The 21,363-nt window shown below is 46.1% G+C and overlaps 1 protein-coding gene across 5 annotated transcripts in view; it reads left to right on the forward strand.

The window, feature by feature from the left end:
- The window catches only part of ADCYAP1R1 (ADCYAP receptor type I), a 483,354-nt gene that overhangs the window by 439,410 nt on the left and 22,581 nt on the right, over positions 1–21,363 (forward strand). For 3 of the 5 annotated variants that reach the window (XM_063924333.1, XM_063924332.1, XM_063924334.1), the window contains one exon: positions 20,422–20,502. The exons of the other annotated variants lie outside the window; for them this stretch is intronic. In XM_063924333.1, the coding sequence (XP_063780403.1) occupies positions 20,422–20,502 (81 nt within the window). The remainder of the gene's footprint in view (positions 1–20,421; positions 20,503–21,363) is intronic. 5 annotated transcript variants of the gene reach the window in all.

Consider the following 21,363-nt stretch of genomic DNA (forward strand, 5'->3'; position numbering starts at 1 on the left):
TTTTGGTTTTAATAGATTCCTGACCAGTGTCACGATCTCCTGAGCTCTCTCTATCGGGAGATAAACCCTTTTCTGGTCTGTGTCTAGGATCATGCCTAGGAGAGGCAGATGAGCTGTAAGAACCAACTGCGACTTTGGAATATATAGAATCCAGCCGTGTTGCCGTTACACTTCCAGAGAAAGTGATACGCTTTTCAGCAACTGCTCTCTTGATCTCGCTTTTATGAGGAGATCGTCCAAGTACGTGATAATAGTGACACCTTGCTTCCGCAGGAGCACCATCATTTCCGCCATTACCTTGGTGAATATTCTCAAGGCCGTGGAGAGACCAAACGGCAACGTCTGAAATTGGTAATGACAATCCCGTACCGCAATTCTGAGGTACGCCTGATGAGGTGGATAAATGGGGACATGAAGGTATGCATCCTTTATGTCCCGATTCACCATAAAATCTCCCCCTTTTCAGGCTTGCAATGACCGCTCTTAGCAATTCCATCTTGAACTTGAACCTTTTCAGGTATATGTTCAGGGATTTTAAATTCAATATGGGTCCGACCTAACCGTTTGGTTTCGGGACTACAACATGGTCGAATAATAACCCCCTCCTTGTTGAAGAAGGGGAACCTTGACCACCACCTGGTGAAGATACAATTTGTGAATTGCAGTTAACACTGCTTCCCTCTCGTGGGGAGAAGTCGGCAGGGCCGTCGGTGAGGGGGCATCTTCTCAAAGTCCAGCTTGTATCCCTGAGACACAATATCTATTGCCCAGGGATCTAACAGGGAGTGTACCCACTTGTGGCTGAACTTACGAAGGCGTGCCCCCACCGGGCCCAGCTCCGCCTGTGGAGCCCCAGCGACATGCGGTGGATTTTTGTAGAGGCCGGGGAGGACTTCTGTTCCTGGGAACTAGCTGTGTTGTGCAGCTTCTTTCCTCTGCCCCCACCTCTGGCAAGAAAGGACGCACCTCAGACTTTCTTGCTTCTTTATTTGAAAAGCTGCATTTGATAATGTCGTGCTTTCCTAGGCTGTGCAGGAATATAAGGCAAAATATCAGAATTACCAGCTATAGCTATGGAGACCAGGTCCGAGAACCCTTCTCCACACAATCCTCAGCCTTCCATATGCCTCTTAAGTCGGCATCATCTGTCCATTGCATATTCTACAGGACACGTCAAGCAGAAATCGACATAGCTTTGGCTCTAGGACCCAGTATACCCGTGTCTCTTTGGGCATGTTTTATATATATACCCATCACTTAAGACAGCATCTTTAATATATATACATCTCTATATATACATATATATATATATATATATGCATACTAGGGTCTCAATCTCTGCTGATAAAGTACCTGTCCATGCTGCCACAGCGCTATAAACCCATGCCGACACAATCGCCGGTCTGAGTAGTGTACTACAATGTGCAAGCTATCTGCAGGATCCCTGAGAATAGCTAGTGCTACCTTGACACCCTAGGGGAAGATTCCCATCACATCCTGGCCCTAGTGGGGAAAGGATACTGCCTGAGAATTTTTTGTGGGAAGCTGCAGTCTCTTGTCTGGAGATTCCCGCTCTTTTTCCTCATGAGGGGAGGGAAATTTACCTCAGCTTTCTTCCCCTTAACATGTGTACCCTTGTGTCAGGGACAAATGAGTCATCAGTGATATGCAAATCATCTTTTATTACAATAATCATATATTGAATACCTTTCAGCCATTTTGGCTGTAGCTTTGCATTATCGTAGTCGACACTGGAGTCAAACTCCGTGTCGATATCAGTGTTTATTATTTTGGATAGTGAGCATTGTAAGACTCTGAAGGTCTCTGTGACATAGGGACAGACATGGGTAGATCTCCTGTCTGTTCTCTAATCTTTTGTGCAATAAATTCACCTCAGCACTTACACATATCCAAACAGGTGTCGGCGTTGTCGACGGAGACACCCTCTCACACACATATTTGCTCTATCTCCTCCTTAGGGGAGCCTTTTACCTCAGACATGTCGACACACACGTACCGACACACCACACACACAGGGGATGCTCTATTTGAAGACAGTTCCCCCACAAGGCCCTTTGGAGAGACAGAGAGAGAGTATGCCAGCACACACCCCAGCGCTATATGACCCAGGAATCACACAGTAACTTAGTGTTAACCCAGTAGCTGCTGTATATAATGTTTTTACGCCAAATTTATGTGCCCCCCCCCTCTCTTTTTCACCCTCTCTATCGTGCAGGGGAGAGCCTGGGGAGCTTCCTCTCAGCGGAGCTGTGGAGAGAAAATGGCGCTGGTGAGTGCTGTGGAAGAAAGCCCCGCTCCCTCAGCGGCGGGCTTCTCTGCGATTTTGTGTAAAATTAATGGCGGGGGCTCATGCATATAACAGTGTCCAACTGTATATATGCTGCTTTTTGCCAGGAGGTAATCAATTGCTGCCCAGGGCGCCCCCCCCTGCGCCCTGCACCCTACAGTGACCGGAGTGTGTGGGTTAGTGTGGGCGCAATGGCGCACAGCTGCAGTGCTGTGCGCTACCTCATATGAAGACAGTAGTCTTCTGCCGCCGATTTTGATGTCTTCTTGCTTCAACCCGCCGGCTTCTGTCTTCTGGCTCTGCGAGGGGGACGGCGGCGCGGCTCCGGGAACGGTCGACAAGGTCAGGTCCTGTGTTCGATCCCTCTGGAGCTAATGGTGTCCAGTAGCCTAAGAAGCGCAACCTAGCCGCAGTTAGTAGGTTTGCTTCTCTCCCCTCAGTCCCACGTAGCAGAGAGTCTGTTGCCAGCAGAAGCTCTCTGAAAATAAAAAACCTAACTAAAATACTTTCTTATTAGCAAGCTCAGGAGAGCTCACTAAAAGCACCCAGCTCTGGCCGGGCACAGATTCTAACTGAGGTCTGGAGGAGGGGCATAGAGGGAGGAGCCAGTGCACACCATTAGTACTAAATCTTTCTTAGAGTGCCCAGTCTCCTGCGGAGCCCGTCTATTCCCCATGGTCCTTACGGAGTCCCCAGCATCCACTAGGACGTTAGAGAAATGGGCGTGTACAAGCCCTGTGTAATTTATTGTGACAGACTTTCCACACATAGGGGTCTATTCATGAAGCGGTGAAAAGTGTGGAGTAGTGAGCCAGTGGAGAAGTTGCCCATGGCAACCAATCAGCATTGAAGTAACATTTTTAATTTGCATACTATACAATTGTACCAGTGACGTGCGGTGAGGTCAGAGGCTGTGGAGGTACAAATGGTGGAGGCTCTCAGTGCCAGGAGCCTGTCTCACCCTCTACACAATTTAACTGTTATGTCCCTGCACTACATCCATACAAACACAGTAATAGCCAGGTCACAGCCTTCACCCTAGTGTTGTGAGTAAACTGGTGTGGTGAGGTGAGGTGCCCCCCATTGCCCCCTCACCTGCAGAAACATAGCTGGCCTGGTGCAGCACGTTACACAGGGCAATACAATCATCAGTGATATTGTTAGCAGCCACTGGCGTGCGCAGCACATTTTATTAGGGGGTGCACTGTCGGAGGGGTGTGTCTAGCACCGCCTTTTGGGCATGTCTAGCACATCTATTGATGATCAACGCATATAAAATATCCACCCTTGTACCAATCCTAATAAAGCAGATACATTGTCAGATGTTGTGGTGTGCACCAAACAAACACCCCTGATGGCACTCACTGCAATTACACTGCTCCTACTCAGCCTGGTCTGGCTCCCCCTCTCTTTCCCCTGCAAGCTGCAGCAGCTTACTTACAAGTCGGTAACTGAACTGACACTGACAGTCGCAGACTAGTTACTGCTGCTGCTGGAAAAACAAGTGACGTGTCAATGCTGCTGCAGACCGCCTGCCAGTATTGAACTTGTCTTCCTAAGAGTTTATCAGTGGCTGGCGTTGGCATAGCAAAGAAGGAGAGAGGTGGGCATGTGGCGGGTGTGACGGGTGGGCGTGCGAGCATCACACTGTTTTTGTACGTGGAGGTGGGGCTGGGAATTTGAAAGCCGGTGGCAGTGGCACCCTAGATTAACCCAGGCGTCCAGTCAGTAATGCAGTCCTGACAGGGTGCAGCACAGAGGGGACAGTAATCTGCCTGCTCGGTGATTGCTGCATCAGGCATGTGAGATCGGGGTGCCAGACATTAGGGGGTGCCTGTGCGCACCAGGCACCCTCCCTGCGCACACCTATGTTAGCAGCACCTGGGGAGGGAGAGCACTTACCACAGATACCACACACACACTCATACATTACACACAGAGTCCTGTCCCCACACTCACTACAGATTACACACACACACAGTCCTCTCCCCACACTCACTACAGATTACACACACACACAGTCCTGTCCCCACACTCACTACAGATTATATACATACACTCCTGTCCCCACACTCACTACAAATATTACACACACACACACAGTCACAGAGAGTCTAGGTCAGTGATTTTCAACCTTTTTTTACTCGCTGCACACCGAACAATATTTTAAAATTGCCAAAGCGCACCATCAGTTCCCCACAGAAAAAAAAAAAAACACACATTGGCCCTCACAGTAAAAAAACCCAACACACATACATTGGCCTACACAGGAAAAACAATCACATTGCTACCAACATAAATCATGTTGCTCCCCACATAAATCCTATTGCTCCCCACATGAATTATTCACATTGTTCTTCTCCCATAAATCCTATTGTTCCCCACAGGAAAATAACATAACAAATATTAGCCCCTACTGGTCAGCTGTCCTCCTCCCTGTCCCTCAGTGGCGGGGATTGTTCATAGTGGAGTGGTGCGAATACTGAGCAGTGGGCGGTCGGGCAGGTGTGGATGTGGGTGGGCAAGGAGAGCTGTGGATGCAGGCGGGAACTGGAAGATGTGTATACAGGCGGGTGGGCTGGCTGGGTGGTGAGATACAGCAGCCGTGACCTATGATATCACACCGCCGCGGCATCAAGGCATAGGTCACGGCCGGAGTATGACTGATCCTCTAAGAAGAGCACGGGGCAATAGTTCACTCTGAAGGTGCAGGAAGCTGCTCTGGCTCCGCGGCACACCTTGCAACTGGTCGCGGCACACTAATGTGCCACAGCACACTGGTTGAAAAAGCCTGTGCTAGGTACTGGCAGCTACTCACCCCAGTAACTGTGCACGGGTGGCTGCTGCTGGCACTGCGGGTCCCAATTTTCCTCCACCCCTGCCAAGAAGCTCAGCTCCAGTGTCTACCTTTCTTCACTTCCTGGATTGGTCACATGACCAATCCGAGCTGTCTATCAGAGCTCACACACGCCCCCACTGTGAGGCATGCCTCACATTTCTCTGTTCTATGCGGTCTGATTGGCCGCTGGGTAGCCCCGCCCATCTGTACAGGCAGTGTCTGACAGTGCGAGAGATGAGGCTGAGCTGCCGCTGCCTCATCTCTATCTCTCCCTGCAGTTCCAGGAGATCTGCAACTCTGGTAAGTTTTATCTATAATGTTGATTGTATTAATACAAAGAAGATGCTTATACTGTAAGTTATACATATCTTCTTTCTGTTCTTCCAATCATTTTTATAATGAGAACTCTGAGTATGATAGCGAGCATGACAGGGGAGGCTCTGCCTCCCCTGACTGCACGTCCCTGAATTGTACAGAGCATCTGATTGGTTGCCATGGGCAACTTCTCCACAGGTTCACTTCTTCACTCTTTTCACTGTTTTGTGAATAGACCCCATAGTCCGTTCGGCTGACGAATGATATACAATATCGCATAGTTCATCTGTTTGTGTGTGTACAGAAGATATTACAACATCGTTTACAGACATTTTTGATCGCCCATGTGCATTGTATGCAGGCGACCTGCCGACTGGCTCGTTAGGTGGCCGCAGGAGCTGCCGACAGTGACATCACAACTGGGCGGCCAAATATACATGGCGTGTGGACAAACTGGAGCACCCACCTGTATACACAAAGTGGTGGAAGTGGAGTATGCGCACTAGCTCATATACACGAGTAGCCGTATAGCAGTGGTGGTGCAGAGGAGCTTGCAGTTCACTGTAACGCCGTCTCATACACTCAGTGGAATCTCTCAGGGGCACAACCTTTCAGTATAGAGGATGGAGCAGAAGACACATGGTATGGCTGCATATGCACAGTAGCGTACAAGGTTGGAGGTTGCGCCTCCAGAAGTCCATGGTCCTAGAGTCGGTCAGAGGTGACCTAAACATTATAGAAATACAATACATAAATATAAATAACAACACCAGACATACAGTAAGTGGTATGAATTTTGATCAGCTTTATTATTTAAATGAAAAAGTACGGTGGATGAAGAAACAACGGTCAACTAATCAGTGGATCCACTTGACTTAATGGTAGTACGGATGGTGTAATCATTACTGCCTCACAGCACTTAGGTCATGGGTTCAATTCCCACCATGGCCCTAACTGTGTGAAGTTTGTATATTCTCTCCATGCTTGCGTAGGTTTCCTCCAGGTACTCCTGGGCTGCCATTCTTTCCCAACAACCACTCAGGATGCTGATAAAATGACATACCAAAAATGGGAGGGAGGGAAATTCAGAAAGCAAAGAGGCAGATCATAAGCCAAACACCCGCTCTAAACCTGAGACACACCCTAAACTCTGCCCCTATAGGCTGATCAATCTGACACTCCACAATCCCAAAATGGAGTCCAGAATGTAAAATGTAATTTTGCACACAGTCTGTCCCAGCCTTGGGGTTTATAAGCCGTGATGATTCCCTCAGTGCTCTGTTATATTATTACGCAGGAGTCTAGATAGTTCTACTGACTGGGCTGCATCAGACATTACGCAGTTTATTGGTCATGGGGAAAGCTTTTTCTCCTTTGGCAAACAGAACTGAAGGACACTGCTCAGAATGTATTAGAAGCAGTAGCGGATCTTGCCACGGGCAAGCAGGACTTTTGCCCGGGGTGCCGCCTTCCGGAGGGCGCAGGGCGCCATCCGGAGGGCGCCGCACCAGGGCAAGATCCACTGCTGCTGTGCCCCCCGCTGCCGCTGTGAAGAGAAACTAGACGCGTACGTGTCTAGTTTCCCTTCGTGGAGAGGACCTTTGCTGTGCGGTGCGCGATGACGTCATCGCGCACCGCACATCATTTCAGTCTGTACAGGGGGCGTAAATGACCACGCCCCCTGTACGTAGCCACGCCCCCTATTGTCACCCGGGGCGCACAGCGCCCAAGAACCGGCCCTGATTAGAAGCTAAAATGTCAGATCCCAGAGAACAATATCTTGCAGACGGTAAATACCTAGGTTTCTTTCAACTTGTATTTTAGACTTGTATATCCTTCCTTAAAACAATATTTTATATCTGTCATTGTACTTTTCTTCACCACTGTTTAATGCGTTTTGACACTAAAATGTGGGTTTATTGTCAGTACAGATCAGTGACATGCAGTGGGGTGAGGCAGGTGAGGCCGGGCCTTTCCTATCATACTAACATTTACGACAGAGTTTTGACTATATTATAAAGTATATAAAAAATACAAAGAATATATTAGAAATATCTTCTTTGGATTATTCTAATAATTTTTATAGTCAAACCTCTGGAGTAAAAAGTCTATGGAAGGTGAGGCAGTGCCTCCGCTGCCTATCTTTTCTGCACATCTCTGATCAAAACTCACCAAATTTCCAGCAATATATACTGCTGCACCTGTGTATAATGCCCACATGTATATACTGCTGCACCTGTGTATAATGCCCACATGTATATACTGCTGCACCTGTGTATAATGCCAACATGTATATACTGCTGCGCCTGTGTGTAATGCCCACATGAACCCTCTGGCTCATATATTGTGTGTAAATCTGAATCTGGTACTAGCCAGAGCCTCCTGAGCCATTTACCTCATCACACGTCCCTGATAGATATATCAGACTACTGTAGTACAATCGATGCTTGTTCCTGACATTTAAAAAATATTGAATTGGCTACCTTGCTGCTGAGCAAGTTTCATAATGCATCACTTCTTATTCTCACTGAATCTAGTCTTCTCATACCCACCTATTGTATTGCTATTCCATTGTCATTCAGCATCGCCCCTTTATCACCAATCATATATTACTTTTCATCCTCACTTTACACACATTACACACTTCTTTGATGAATGACGATGGAGTAAAGTGAACATCATACATTGGAGCTGTAGCGAGGTGCCACTCAAGGAACCCAGTAAGCTAGAATGGGTGCAATTGGGACAGACATCTCCACAGACCTGCACTATGGTTGGTGGCACCAGTCACACAGGGAGACAATCACGAGACCGCCTGTCGAGATCCCGGTGGTCAGAATGCCGATGCCGGAATCCTGACAGTCGGTGAAATGCCGCCACTATAATACCGGCACCACAGGCTTTTCTCCCTCTGTGGGTGTCCACAACACCCATAGAGGGAGAATATGCCGGCGAGCCTGCAAGGTGCTTTCTAGTGCACGCCCCGCTGCCGGCATACTGGAATCCGGTACGCTGCTGTCGTTATCTTGACAGCCGCCATCCCACCCACGGGTAAATAGTATGTATTCCATCACACACCCCTTGTAAACCGCCCTACTTTTCCATATATATCAAACCAAGCTTGGTTTCACTCTTTGTGAAAAAGGAACTTTCTTCTATCGTCGTCTCATGTCTGAATTTAAAACTACTTCTAATTTAATAATAATTTTATTTATATAGTGCTCTTTCTCCAATAGGACTCAAGGCACTTAACAGATACATAGCATAATATTGTACAGAAAATAATAAAGTACAGAAAAGCTTTTCATAAAATACAGACGCATGTAGATACTAAAGGGACATTATGGAAATGCTGAGTAAACGGCAAAGTCTTGAGTCTACTTTTGAAGGATTCTATAGTTGGGGCCTCTCGCACTGTGCGGGGAAGTGAGTTCCATAGAGTCGGAGCCGCATGACTAAAAGCTCGTCCCCCAGATGAATTTCGGAGATTCTAGGTACTGCTAAAAGTCCTTCATCTACAGATTACAGTAATCGAGTGGGGCAGTATGGGGTCAGTAGCTGCTTCAGGTACCTTGGGCCCTGGTCATGTAGTGCTTTGAAACTCACTAAGCCAATCTTAAAGATGATTCGCCATCTTACAGGCAGCCAGTGAAGGGAGTAGAGTATGGGTGTTATGTGGCTAGAACGGGGCTGGTCGGTTAACAGCCTGGCAGCTGTGTTTTGCACCAGCTGTAAGCGGTGCAATTCTTTTGCTAGGAGACCAAGGTAGAGGGCATTACAGTAGTCTAATTGAGATGATACAAATGCATGACTTTTGGCAGATCATCTGAGGGAATTAAGTGCTTGATTCTGGCTATGTTCCTCAGGTGAAAGAATGTGGATTTGATTGTGGCTGATATCTGATGTTTAAGTGTCAAGCCACCATCCAGGACAACGCCAAGATTCCGAACACGATCAGTGGTTTGTAATTCTGACTCCCCGAGTGTAAGTCCAGTTGGATGGCTATGCTGCAGTCTTGTCCTTTGATGTTGCAGTCCTATCATAAGGACCTCTGTTTTATCCGGGTTCAATCGCAGCCAACTGGCACTCATTCACTCCTGGAGTTCAGCTAGACAGCCATTTAGGGTGGCTATTGGGTTATCAGTGCCCGGAGCAAAGGACAAGTACAGTTGTGTATCATCTGCATAGCAGTGGTAGACCAGCCCATGGCGCCTGATTATTTCACCCAGCGGGAGCATGTATACTGCAAAAAGCATGGGGGATAGTATAGAACCTTGTGGGACACCACAGGGCAATGGCACTGATGGTGATGAGTATTCTCCAGACGATACTCTCTGTGACCTGCCTGTGAGAAATGATTTGAACCAGCTTAGGACTGTGCCATCCAGTCCACAAAAATGTATCAGTTGCTCAATCAGAAGCCCATGGTCCATGGTATCAAATGCTGCAGAGAGATCCAGAAGGATTAATATTGAAAAGTCACCTCTGTCTCTTCCCATCAGAAGATCATTTAACACACACACAAGGGCTGTTTCAGTGCTATGTCTTCTCCTGAATCCTGATTGGAATGGATCATAGATAGGGATGCTGTCAAGATCCTGCCGGACGGAATCCCGGCGGTCGGAATACCGACACCGGAATCCTGACCGGCACAATCCCGACATATTCTTCCTCCGTGGGTGTCCACGACACCCATAGAGGGAGAATAAATTAGTGTGCCGAGCGTAGCGAGGCACCGTGCCCGCAGTGTGGCGAGCGCGCAAGGGGCTGCGTTACGCTCATAACCCCTGTCGGGATTGTGCTGGTTGGGATTCCGGTGTCGGTATTCCGACTGCCGGGATCCCGTCCTGCGGTATTTCATACTGATCCCCTATAGATATCACGGGTTGTCAGGCGGAGTTTCCAGTTGATTTGCAACCACTTTCTCAATAACCTTTCCTAGAAAAGGAAGGTTTGATACCGGTCTGTAGTTGGTCATGCAGTCGGGCTCTAAATTAGGTTTCTTAAGAAGAGGTCTAACAATTGCTTCCTTTAGGGGTCCAGGAAAAATGCCTGTCTGCAAAGAGCATTGAACAATTTTTGCAAAGACAGGACCAATTATATAGCATGGACACTGAGGAAGCCGCTGAGCTGTATATTCAAGCGGGGAAACGCGTTTGTTGGATGCACTGTTAAAGAGTCTTGTGAGATATCTTCGTTCTACTACTGGCCGGCCAGAGGCACCTGCACTTGCGGACAACATCTGAGATTATACCTGCTATCCACCAGGCAGTGGACTCCGGATAAGGCTGTTTATGGAAGCGACAGCCGGGAGAGGTATTAATGTGATGTGCACAAAGCTGAATATATGCACAGCTAATATTCTCTACAAAAAGCTATAATCACGAAACAGATTAAGTATAACTGACACTGGTTGAAAACTTAATGGTGTGAGGAAATTCATCTGGAAAGCATAATTTGTTGGCTGTATGCGTTTGCCAAAAAAAACTGTAACCTGCATAAAGAATCCAGGTGTGTTAAACTGACCGGATAACCATTCATTATAACAACTGAGGAAATATAATCACTAGCTGGACAATTATATTGAGTGACAACATTCAGGCGGTTATGGTTTACTGTTAAAAGCATATAAGGAAGTAATATATAGCTTTAATATTCAGCTGTATACATATACATATAATCAGTGAGAAACGGTTTTCTCTGGCTCGGTATATTAAGCGGAATTTATCCTGCAGGATATAGAGTATAATTGATATATACGGTAATTGTTTTTACATGGTATGGATATATAAGATGTATCTTAATATGTGATATTAAATCAATAATTTTTTAGTGTAAAAGTGCTAGCGCTGTTCTTTCTTGCATGTTTTTTATTCTGTATTTTTTGGGCTGGGAACCAAGCCTTTGAACGCGGCGGCAGGCACTTTTTCACAGTAACAATAGCGCCAGACTATCTTCATTACTTTCTCAATAACATTTTCCTAGAAAAGGAAGGTTTGATACCGGTCTGTAGTTGGTCATGCAGTCGGGCTCTAAATTAGGTTTTTTAAGAAGAGGTCTAACAATTGCTTCCTTTAGGGGTCCAGGAAAAATGCCTGTCTGCAAAGAGCATTGAGCAATGTTTGCAAAGACAGGACCAATTATATCCATACAAACTATTAAAAGCTTGGTTGAGGCAGGGTCCAGATCACAGGTGGTGGGACGCAAAATCCGAGCAATTTCAGCAATGTCCTTTACATCCACTGGGTTAAAGCTGGTCCATGAAGGCAGGTGGCTTATATTGGCAGGCTTTGTAGTTTGGCACTCCTTTGATGGCACTGTGGAGATTCCAGCCCAGATGGTGGATATTTTATCTGCAAAGAAGTTTGCAAACTCGTTGCATCTTGCTTGGGAGAGGGTTTCATCAGTCTGCAGGCATGCTGGCTTGCAAAGCATATGCACTGTGCGGAAAAGTTGAGTTGGCCTATTGTTTGCTGCCGTGATCTCATTTGACAGGAACTGTGATTTCTTATGGGTGATTGTCGTTTGATATTCTTCATTATCCTTTATTAGTTTTATTTTGTCATCCACTAGGTTAGTCTTCCTCCATCGTCTTTCCAGTCTACGCCCCCTTTTCTTGAGCTCACTAATACTGTTGTCGAACCAGGGAGCTCGACGTTGTGGTTTACGAGGTCTTATACGCACAGGGGCGATAATATCAATTGCAGCCATAACATCCCTATTATAATAATGGACTAGGGAACAGGGATCTTCACAGGCACCCAGTATAGCAGAGAGATCCAGATTTGCTGCAAGAGCCTAGGGAGTCATACCCCTCCCTGGACGATACCTGGTCAACTCCACGGGCAGAGATTTTATTTGAGGGATTGCAACTGAGAACCAAAGGGAGTGGTGGTCTGAACAGATAACTAGGTTTATTTTTAGGTCAGTGACTTCTAATCCAATCTGAAAGACAAGATCAAGAGTGTGACCACTTTTATGTGTGGCAGAAAGAATGACCTGTGTGAAGACCAGACCATTCATTGTGCACAGTAGGTCTTGGCCAAGGCGTGAGAGCTCATCATCCACCTATGCATTGAAATCCCTGAGGATGAACCATCTTTGATGTTCCAGAACCAGGCCAGCAACAGTGTCTGCAATTTCTTGTAGAAATATCTTTCCATCTCCAGGGGGCTGGTAAATGAGAAGTACTCTGAAACCTAATCCTGACAAACTCCGGGCAACAATGCACTGAAATGAGCGAGTATTTTCAATAGGGTGGACCCTAAGTTTAAATTTTTTTGAAGCATTCAGCCACCCCGCCACCCCTGCGCTCCAGTCCTGGGTTGTGGATGACAGAGTAGTTTGTTGGGATTGCAGCCTCCATTATAGGTGCTGCATTTTCATCTAGCCAGGTCTCGGTAATACATGCTAGATCTGCAGATTCAATAAGGTCAGCAATTGTTGCAGTCTTGTTTCTAATAGATCTGGCATTACAAAGGACTGACCTGATTGGGCATACCAGAGGGCCTTCAGTTTTCTTTATGTTAAGTGCAGGTGCTCTGGGTATGGGGGTTACCAAGCGAGAATTGACAGTTCTGTTCTTCCAAGCACAGGGCCGTCTTTTGGGTATCACTTCTATTTGACTGTTCTTTGAAGCTGGGGGTCAGCAGGTGGGCAAAAGACTTAGGTGGTTACTGGGGAAAAGAAGTTTCCGGCCTGCTCACTTCCCACGAATGCGCCTGTGTTTTCTTTTTAAAATGCCAAGGGACTGGAGAATAGAAGCCTGTGATGGTGTAATAGGAACTGCGGAACGTGGTGGGCGGAGTGAAAGAATGAAGCTGGAGGAATACGTATACATTGGTTCATCAGTGACAGATTACTATAAGTATGAGCTGCACATGATGATGAGAGGGAGAGAGAAAGCTGTATATATATGTATATATATATATATATATTTATTTATTTTCCCCCCAATTCGGTATGTAATCCAAAAATTATAATGGGTATTGCTATAACCTATTGCTGCTCCAATAATCCAATGTGTATATTTGAAACAAGTGATAAATACAGTAACTTTCCTTTTCTGTTGCTGATTTAGTCAATTATTCCATGACCGAGCAGGCTTGTGGAAAGGTGTTAGAATCCAATTCCTATTGTGTAGGTGTGAAAAGTCTCAGTGTGAGAGGCCTTTGAAGTAGATTTCTTGTGGGGGTAGTGATATAATTTGTCCTGGGGAATAGCTGGGATCCTGCAATTTGGAATGAACAGTGACCCTTTAGCCATTCAGAGCCTGGATATACTGATATTAGTTGAAAAAGGCAAGAAGTCAGAGTTATTTGTTATGGCTTCTAATTAGAAATATTAGATATTAGAAATATTTAACCACCCATCTGCTGGTGGCATTGGGAGTATGGCGGATACATTGGCAGTGGCACACTGACTTTAAAAGCTCTATATGACCAGGGTCCAAGGTATCTGAAGCATCTTCTGATCCCTTACTGTGCCGCTCACTTACTGCGATCTGTAGATGAAGGACTATTAGCAGTACCTATAATCTCCCGTAATTCATCTGGGGTTCAAACTTTTACCCATGCAGCTCAGACTCTATGGAACTCACTTCCTTGCACAGTGCGAGAGACCCCCACTTTAGAATCCTTCAAAAATAGGCTCACTGCACCTATTACTCACGTGTAACAGGGCATTGGTTGTAGGTGTCCCCAAACATCAATGCTGTCATTGTAGCAAAGCAAAATGGACAGATTTGTCTATCACCTCATCTGCACTATAATGAGATGTCTTTTGCTCCATGGGCCTAATTCAGACCTGATCGTAGCCCTGCAAACTTTTGCAGGGCTACGATCAGGCACACAGACATGTGGGGGGGCGCCCAGCACAGGGATAGCCCGCCCCGCATGTCAGACCTGAGACCCCCTGCAGCAGTACAAAAGCATCGCGCAGCGGCAGTGCTTTTGTACTTCAGGAGTAGCTCCCGGCCAGCGCAGCTCCTGCGCGCTGGCCGGGAGCTACTCATCGCTGCCCTGGTTGCAGCGGCTGTGTGTGACGTCACGCAGCTGCTGCGGCCCGCCGCCGGCACAGTCCGGCCACGCCTGCGTTGGCCGGACCGCGCCCACAGAACTGCAGCCAAACGCGGCCGTGCCGCCCCCTCCTGCCCAGCAACTGCTTCTGCCTGTCAACCAGGCAGAAGCGATCGCTAGGCTACGCCAGCCGTCGGCTGTCAGCCTTGCGCCGGCTCACTGTGGCGCCGGTGCATGCGCACTTCAGACCCAATCGCTGCTGTGTGAAAATGCACACAGCAGCGATCGGGTCTGAATGACACCCCATATACACTAGCATGAAAACGTTTTTGCCCCATTCCTGATTTCTTCAAATTTTTCATTTGTCACACTTATTTTTCTCACATCTTCAAACTTAATTTAATACAAAGACAACCCGAGTAAACACAAAATACAGTTTTTAAATTAACATTTCATTTATTGAAGGAAAAAGTTATCCAACACCAACTGGCCCTGTATGAAATAGTAATTCCCACCTTAATTACTCATTCAAACAATGAAGCAAGTTAAATTTGTAATTATGATCTATCAAACTAGACACAATCGATCTTAATTACAGCCAACTTAAATAGAACGTTTCCAGAAAAAAATTCCAGAGGGATGAGAATGAAAGTTGTTGAAATGTCACCCTGGAAGGGGTTAAAAAGCCATTTCTATGACTCTGGGATGCCAGCGAACCAAAGTGAGAGCTAACTCCAGATGGTGAAAGCTTGGAACAGCAGTTCATTTTCCCAGGAGTGGCTGTGGGCCACCTTAACAGCACTGTAGGCCCTGGGCAAAGCAATGCACTGGGGCCCTTACCCGGGATCCAGCAGCATTCCGACGATCGGGATGCAGGCAGTTAGAATACCCAGTGCCGTAATTAGACATTTTAGAGTTGTGTGCAAGAAACAGCATCGGCGCACCCCCCATATATAAAACAGGGTGTGGCGCCTTGGGGAAGGGGCGTGGCCACAGAGCTCCCTTATACACATTACATCAGGCAGTGCCCTCTTTTACATATTTCGGCAGACAGAGCCCCCTTTTACACAGTACGGCAGGCAGAGGCCCATTTTACACAGTACGGCAGGCGGAGCCCCCTTTTACACAGTACGGCAGGCAGAGGCCCATTTTACACAGTACGGCAGGCGGAGCCCCCGTTTACACAGTACGGCAGGCAGAGGCCCATTTTACACAGTACGGCAGGCGGAGCCCCCTTTTACACAGTACGGCAGGCAGAGGCCCTTTTTACACAGTACGGCAGGCAGAGCCCCCTTTTTACACATTACAGCAACAGAGCCCCCCTTTTTTACACATTAGGCAGGCAGAGTCCCCCTTTTTTTACACATTACAGCAGCAGAGTCCCCCTTTTTTTTTACACATTACAGCAGCAGAGTCCCCCATTTTTTTTTTACACATTGCAGCAACAGAGTCCTTTTTTCTTTTTTTTTTACACATTAGGCAGGCAGAGATGGTGTGGCAGGACCATAAAGGGCAGTTAATGCTTGAAAACCATCCAGTGTGACTGAAGTAAAGCAATTCTACAAGGAAGAGTGAGTGGGCCAAAATTCCTCCACAGCAATGTGAGAGACTGACCTCCAGTCACTGGAAGCGATTGGTTGCAGTTGTTGCTACTAAAGGTGGCTACATCAGTTAATAACTTTAGGGGGGCAATTCATTTATCCAATGGGTGACATTCATTAGGTGTTGGATAACTTTTTTCCTTCAAAAAAATGAAATGATTATTTAAAAACTGTATTTTGTGTTTACTCAGGTTGCCTTGGTCTTATATTCAATTTTGTTTGCAGGTCTGAAACAATAAAGTGAGATGTACTGTACATGCAGGGACATTGATGGCTGTGCTGGGCCCCGGTACTTTTCTGGGGTGTAGCCTAATCGTGGGAGGCACATGTAGAAAACAATAGGGAAAAAGATATTTTCAGCCGCTCTGTGTGCTTAACAGGGAGGCGTCATGAGCCCCCAGCCATGTGCAAATCCAGGGGGGTTGCTATCATTGTTATTCTTCGCCACACATACACACACACACACACGCAAAAGAGGCAGCAGCCTCCATGGCTCCACTGCAGCCCAGCACTGGGGAGAGAGGCTACTGCTGACAGGTACTGGTAAGAGAGGGGGTGGGGGCCGCAGCAGATCCAGGCCCGTGTCGAGCCCCTCCAACAAGCCAGCCTGAGTAACTAGTACCCGCTTCCCCCCCCCCCACACACACTTCTTGGCAGCCCTGCGTGTATGGAAAAATACAGTAAAGCAGGAAGGGGCAAAACCTGTACCACTTATTATTATCAGTTACTAGGAGTTGTGCCCTGTATCAATGCAATTTTTTTAACTTTAAACTGATATTTTGATCCATTTTTTCTGATTTTATGTCTTTTGTTATGTGAACAGATGGTTTGCAAAAGTATTTCAACCTCCTAAAAAGTTAATAGATTTGTCTGTATTACAAATGACACTTACACAGATTGTGCCATACAGTATTTTTTATTGTGAACGAGGAAGACATTTTTAAACTCATAATTCATCATTTGACTGCAGATTTGTTTTAATAAAAAAAAAATGAAAACTGACAAATACGGCTTGCATAAGTATTCAACCCATGCGCTGTGGAAGCTCCAAGTTTACACGGATTAATGACCTTTCCTTAATAATTATATTTTAACTAACTTCTACTTGTAAATAACTAAAGACAGGTCTTATGGATAAAAGAAGCCATTACTGAAGAAAACCACATCAAAGCTCGGCTGGAGTTTCTCAGAAAACAATAGAGTGAACCAACTAAAATGTGGGACAAGGTTTTGTGGTCAGATGAGTCAAAAATGTATCTCTTTGGCCACAACTGAATAGTGAGGTATGGAGGAGTCAGCAACCTGTTGTGGGTTTGCTTTTCTTCAGCGGGGACTGGTCATCTTGTTAAAACTGAAGGACCAACGGATGGTGCAAAATACAGTGAGATACTTTTTTTCTGCTGGAAGAAAGCTTGGGAGAATGTTCCCCTTTCAGCACGACAATGATCCCAAGCATAAGGCGACTCTGACGTGTTTGAAGTTTGAACAGCAAAATATGTGAACTGGGAATCTATGGCACAATTTGAAAATTGCAGCCCACAATTATCATCCAACCAACCTGGACAACCTGGGGCAAATCTGCAAGAATGGTCAAAAATTACTCCCAAATATTGGGGGTAATTCCAAGTTGATCGCAGCAGGACATTTTTTAGCAGTTGGGCAAAACCATGTGCACTGCAGGGAAGGCAGATATAACATGTGCAGAGAGAGTTAGATTTGGGTGGGTTATTTTGTTTCTGTGCAGGGTAAATACTGTCTGCTTTAGTTTTACACTGCAATTTAGATTGCAGATTGAACACACCACACCCAAATCTAACTCTCTCTGCACATGTTATATCTGCCTCCCCTGCAGTGCACATGGTTTTGCCCAACTGCTAAAAAATGTCCTGCTGCGATCAACTTGGAATTACCCTCCATTGTCCATACCTGGCAATACTTACTCCAACAAGGGGTGGTACATGGTGTAGCCATGGCAACATCCCCCACACCCCTCCCGTCGTGTGCCAGAGCTGGCATGTCCAGCGTGTGGGGGTGTAGTTAAAAGGAAATAGTATTAAACATTTGGGGTAAAACTGGATTATGTCCATTTTATATCACACACAATTAGGATTAAGATATAATACTTACTATATGCTAATCAACATTAATTAAATTCTATGGGTGGAATTCAAATGTTTGAAAAGTCGGTTGGGTGTCTGTTTTTTCCTATTAGGAAAAAAGAGACACCCAACTGACTTTTCAAACATTTAAATTCTCCCCCTATATGTCAACTAAGCATGCAGATTAAGGAGCCTATGTAATAAAAAAATAAAAAAAGTAGTTTTTATAATATTTACTATATGCCAATCAACATTAATTTAATTCTGTATGTCAACTAAGCATGCAGATATATGTATATATGTAAATTATCTTACCGCTTATACATTATGATTGTAAATGATATAATGTTTTCACTGTCTGCTTAGTTGACATACAAGATTGGGGGAGGTGTACTAAGCAGTGATAAAAATGGAGGTGAGCTAGTGGAGAAATTGCCCCCCAATGTGCACTGCAGGTGGGGCAGATGTAACATGTGCAGAGAGAGTTAGAACGCTAGGATTTTTGGCTGCGCTGCGATCAGGTCCGAACTGCGCATGCATATGCACCGCAATGTGCAGGCGCGTCATACGGGTACAAAGTGGATCGTTGCTGAGGGAAGGATTTTACGAAGAATCCATTCGCACAGCCGAAAGCAAGGAGATTGACAGGAAGAAGGCGTTTTTGGGTGTCAACTGACCGTTTCTGGGACTGTTTGGAAAAACGCAGGCGTGTCCAAGCGTTTGCAGGGCGGGTGTCTGACGTCAATTCCGGACAAGAACAGGCTTAAGTGATCACAGCGACTGAGTAATTTCTGAGCTACTCAGAAACTGCACAAAACTTTTTTGTACCACTGGGCTGCACATGCGTTCGCACACTTGCAAAGAAAACATACACTCCCCTATAGGCGGAGACTATCTGACCGCAGCACTGCAAAAAATAGCTAGCGAATGAACAACTCGGAATGACCCTCATGGTTTTTCCCATCTGCTAACAAAGTTGCTGCTACGATCAGGGGGGTCATTCCGACCTGATCGCACGCTAGGTTTTTTCACTGCGGTGCGATCAGGTCAAAAAAACTCAGCAAAACTGCGCATTGGTATGCACTGCAATCCGCAGGCACGTCGTACGGCTACAAAGCGGATCATTGCTGAATGAAGAATCCATTCGCACAGCCGATCACAAGGAGATTGACAGGAAGAGGGCGTTTGTGGGTGGCAACTGACCTTTTTTTTGGGAGTAGTAGGAAAAACGCAGGCGTGTCCAAGCGTTTGCAGGGTGGGTGTCTGACGTCAATTCCGGCCCCGGACAGGCTGAAGTGATCGCAGCGGCTGAGTAAGTTCAAACCTACCCAGAAACTGCACAAAACTTTTTTGTACCGCTCGGCTGCAAAAGCGTTCGCACACTTGCAAAGCGAAAATACACTCCCCTATAGGCGGCGACTATCTCATCGCAGCACTGCAAAAAGTAGCTAGCGAGCGATCGACTCTGAATGACCCCCCAGGTCTGAATTAGGCCCTTTGTTCACAGTATTGGCATTAAGCAAAAAAACTTTCACTTTGAGAAGCGATGTATTACATAACTAACAATCCCATGAGTGGTATTTTTGTAGAAAGAAATTGGTTATTCCAAATTTGATACTAAGCCGGCCTTTGTGGTGACGTTTTTACTTTGCAGAAATAAGCAATTTCCGTCACGGACCACAAATCTGCAAAAGAAGTGTTTGCCCAAACAGACCACAAAAGGGGAGACTGTGATTGGGCATCTACAGATGGGTTGTGTTGTCAAACAGGAGCATGGGCAGCTATTATTTTGTTCTAGTCATACAGATGGAGCCCTGCTCATCTATCCCTTTTATAGGATTGAGCCAGGGCAGTCAGATTTAATCCCCTGCTGCAATGACTTAATCCCCTGCTGTATTGTTCTCTCTGTATTGTACTGCAGCTGAGAACAATAGATGAAAGGCTTATGCTAATAAGCCTTGGTGCACTTAGGTGCAGCATAGAAGCCTAGATGCGCGAGGCTCCATCTGTAAATTGTTTGGCATTGTATCGTATACATAAACACTAGTAATATATGTATATTGTGTCCAAGTAAGGACTGTGTGCTACGTCTCCGTCCACTGCTGTTACAGATCGGTGTCTTTATCAGTGTTGTCACAAATATTGATGGCCATTGTTATGTGAGATGTCTGTTCTGTGCACTGTCCTGTAATTGCCAGCCTGGTACCCAGCTGTAATACCCTAATCTTGTCATACCCATCAGCTGCCTTCAGAAATGCTTCTGTAAGAGTAAGCCAGCTAACCAGTACTCTTTCAAGATGTCTGAACTATCCATCATTACACTGTAAGTGTGCACAATCCCGTGGCGTTACTGTGCTTGTGACGCATGACCCCCAGTAGTACTTGTTGTACGTGTCCGAGCCCAGGACGTGTTGCTGCATGTTTGCTTAATGTTTTGTGTTACTGTCAAATGTCAACATCTATTAGAAAAGTACTATAGTTTATGATAAGTCTTATTAATGTAACTGTTATAGGGGCCCATTTATCATTGCTTAGATATGCAATGCGTTCTGGGCGCTATATTAGCATCGAGGATCACTTTGAAATATGCGGTTACTTGACCTGGATGTATGAGCGGGCACCTGCAGGGATAGGGTCTACGAGAGGTGCCCATCCCTGCGTGTACTCTATAAGCTGCCAGGGCTTCTGCGCATGCAAGGTTCTACCGACCGCACATGTACAGTGGCCATTTCCGCGGAGAGTTCCAAGGGAACAACATATGCGGTAAGTAGCCCATAGGCTACAATGGGCTACAAGGGTTAATCTCCGGAATGCTTTGCATTCCGGAAATTGATACATCTGGCAGTATCGGATCCCCCATAGAAGCCTATGGGGGATGTGGCTGCCGACGGGAACAGAGGGGTGGCAGTAGGTATCGGAGATACCTTAATACATTTGGGGGTTACTTAAGGGTATATTCAATTGAAGTCGAAAACTGCCTTCTGTCAAAAAGATGGCAGTTTTCGACTTTTAAAGGTCGACTCCTGATTCGACCTATTCAATATATCCCTACATTTTTCGACAAGTCGATGAATTCGACTTGTCGAAAAGCACATGGATCGGTGGAATAGCTGCCGATCCACGTGCTTGTGTCGAAAACGGGGCCAAAACTGACAGGTTTTGGCCCCCTTTTCGACCATCTCAG

This window comes from Pseudophryne corroboree, chromosome 5 (assembly GCF_028390025.1).
Source record: "Pseudophryne corroboree isolate aPseCor3 chromosome 5, aPseCor3.hap2, whole genome shotgun sequence".
Taxonomy (NCBI): domain Eukaryota; kingdom Metazoa; phylum Chordata; class Amphibia; order Anura; family Myobatrachidae; genus Pseudophryne; species Pseudophryne corroboree.